At 32.9% G+C, this 3,244-nt stretch overlaps 1 protein-coding gene across 1 annotated transcript; it reads right to left on the bottom strand.

The window, feature by feature from the left end:
* Positions 1 to 1,912: 1,912 nt before the first annotated feature.
* LOC139526771 (uncharacterized) lies at positions 1,913 to 2,668 on the bottom strand. Its single transcript, XM_071321938.1, has one exon. The coding sequence runs from the start codon at positions 2,666 to 2,668 to the stop codon at positions 1,913 to 1,915; it is 756 nt and encodes a 251-aa protein (XP_071178039.1).
* Positions 2,669 to 3,244: the final 576 nt, after the last annotated feature.

The raw sequence follows: 3,244 nt of genomic DNA, 5'->3' as shown, positions 1-3,244 counted from the left end.
CTGTTTTATCTTTTAAATACCCATATTGTCGGGATCAACTGTGCAAAATCTGAGAAAAATCTCATTTTTATTTTAGACACCATCACTGCTTGAAACTGTTCCTGACATGTTTGTAACAATCTTGAAATGGTAAACATAAGTTGCCGTCATGAGTAGGTTTCTTTTTAATGTTTGTATGGACTATTCTGTCTGTTACGTTTTCCTATTATCCTTTAAACACAACTTCTACTATAGTCATATCAAATAATATGCATGTTACCATTGCTCAAAATTGAATTATAAAAGGGATTCGTTCATCACTGTCTCTCAACAAAATTTCAATCAAATATCCAGTTACAATTTTAACAACTAATCAGTTTCAGAATGTTTTACAGAGTATGCAGTTCTCATAAAATCTTTTTTGTCAGCTAATGTTCCTTGACACAGATAACAACGAGAAAACCTTGTATAAATGACCTAGATCAAAGAGTCTGAGCTATGTTTGCTGTTAATAAAATACAAGTTGAGTAAAATGTCATTTATTCAGAAATTAATTTAAAATGCAACTTACATCTTAACAATTATAATAGTACTGCATAAATGACAATGACTTTAATAAGCAAAGGTGGGGTTGAAAAAGTACCACAAATCCCAAGAGGGATCCCCAACCGAGGACTCTGTATTCAACTTAGGAACTCCAGAATTAGAAAATTGAGCAAGCCATGTTGACCTCAACAAAAAACACCCAAAATTGAATAAAATATACACTTTTTAACATTAGAATTTCAGTAAAAGTGTAGAGCAAACCATGTTGACCTCTACAAAAATAATAACACATATTATAAACAAAACAAAACAAAACAAAAAAGAAATGATATATAAGTATACAAATAATTATTGATAATTAAACTTGTAAGAAAAGATAAAGCAAGCCATGTTGACCTCTACTAACCAAATAAATACCAACATATAGTGAATGACGGAAATAAAAAACTTAAATTTGCAGAGCAAACCATGTTGACCTCTCTAAAAATAAATACAAAAAATCACAATAAGGTAAAGCAAGCCATGTTGACCTCTACCAAAATACTTAGTAAACGACTGAGATTAAATTAAATCTAAGTGTGAAAATTATCAAGTCGAATATAATGTTGAAAAGCGTTCGACTTCAATCTACCCATGCTTTGGATCAAGGCTAACGGCACACCTCTGGCAGCTGCAGACGTCGCAGCTCCAATTCGGAAACTGTGACCTTTATAAAAAATAGTGTCTAATCCTACGAAATTAAGCAAACTTTTTATTGAAGCTTTAACAGGACATAGATAATTTTCAGGACGTCTAGCTATTGATAATGTCTTACTCTGTAGATTACTATGTTTGTAGAACTTCATAGTAATTGTCATATTGCTCACATGACCATTTACTCTTTCAAACTTTATATCTTCCCTTTGAATTACTCTATAGATTTCAGACTCAGTTTTAACTGCAATTTCTCCAATCCTTAAGAAACAAAAGAAAGCTGTAGACATCATAGCTTTTAAAAAAACTTGATAATAAATGCCTACTATTACTTTTGGTAAAGCTTTAACCAATTTTACAAGAATGTCATAAGTTATTGGCAGCCGTGTATCAACAGAATGTCTCAACTGTTTTGTACCTTTTAACATTTTTTTAATAAAAAATGTGTCTGTTGGATCCTGTAAGAACTTAATGTTATGCATAAAACTGATGGCTGATATGTAAGACGCAATTGTAGATGGTTGATAATTTTGAATAAATAAATGTGAAATAAAATGAGCAACCATGACATGAGTAGATGGAAGTACATTAACTCCTGGAAAATATTTCTGACAAAAATTTGAATACACACTTAGCATTCTATTATATGATGACTGAGTAGCAGCAGATAATGATGCACTAACAAGCTTATCAGTCATAGATGCAAAAATTGAGGTGGAATGGCCACAGGAGTTGGGCTTAACCAAGGAGCAATCTGATGAGCTTCCTGAAATGAGAAACGAGACAACAAGTCACAAATAACGTTTGTTTTCCCAGGAATATGTTTGGCTCTAAAATAGATATTGTACTTTAATGCAGCTAACACTAATCTTCGGATTAGTATCATAATATTCTTTTCCTGAGATGATGTCTTATTTATAATTTCAGCAACAGCTGAATTATCTGTTAAAAACAGTATTTTATGGTTTGCTAATAGAGGGCCCCATATATCAATAGCTAACACAATCGGGAAAAGTTCTTTCACTGTAATGCGTAAATCAATTAACTCCGGTGGCCATTTCCCTGAAAACCATTTGCTGCCAAAAACTGCAGCAAAACCACCATAAGTACCTGCAGCATCAGAAAACAGTTTTAAAAAATCTGATGAAACCCATTCTTTGAATAAAAAACAAGATTTACCATTGTATTTTTCAATAAAACTGTACCATAACTTAAGATCTAATCTTGCATCAGAATTCAGATTGTTTCTATAATGAGGAGATGTATGACCTATAGTCAGATCAAAAAGCCTACGTAAAAAGGCTCTCCCAGGTATGATAACTCCACATGCAAAATTTAAAAGACCCAATAAGGATTGCAATTCTCTGAGTGAGATACTGCGTTTACATTTGTATTTACTTAATAATTGCAAACTTTTTTCTATTTTCTCCATAGGTAATCGAGCTACCATCTGAGTAGAATCAATTTCAATACCGTAGATAGTAATGCAAGTAGTAGGGAGTTGTGTTTTTTCTGATTTGATGGGTACCCCCAATTTATCAGCAAGAAACAGAAAAGTTTGTAATGCACTATAACATTCATTTGAGCCAGCTTTTCCGACAAAGAAAAAATCATCTAGCAGGTTTGATACCCCATATATTTGAAATTTAGCATTCAAAATCCAGTGGAGGGCTGTAGAAAAAGCCTAAAATAACTGACACGAGGACGAAGCCCCTGTGAGGAGGGATACATCATAATAAAACTGTTTGTCCCAATGAAAACCTAACAGATGATGATCTTTTTTAGCTATTGGAATTAAGCGAAATGCATGCTCAATATCGGTTTTGGACATTAGACAGTTTGATTCATAAGATTGGACTAAATGTATGACTGTTTCAATGTTTTGGTATTGTACAGCCGAAAATTCTGGGGAAATACCAGAGTTTACAGAGTCACCCTTAGGAGACGACAAATCATGTATTAATCGATAAGAATTGGGTTCCTTTTTTGGAACTAAACCCAAAGGGGAGCATACAAAAAGAGGGAA

The sequence above is a fragment of the Mytilus edulis genome, chromosome 6, assembly GCF_963676685.1.
Source record: "Mytilus edulis chromosome 6, xbMytEdul2.2, whole genome shotgun sequence".
Taxonomy (NCBI): Eukaryota; Metazoa; Mollusca; class Bivalvia; order Mytilida; family Mytilidae; genus Mytilus; species Mytilus edulis.
The sequence above is the reverse complement of the archived record's forward strand: the minus strand, read 5'-3'. Positions and strand labels throughout refer to the sequence as shown.

Excerpts from the sequence above, each read along its gene's own strand:
- LOC139526771 (XM_071321938.1), bottom strand. The coding sequence starts at position 2,668 with ATGGTAGCTCGATTACCTATGGAGAAAATAGAAAAAAGTTTGCAATTA.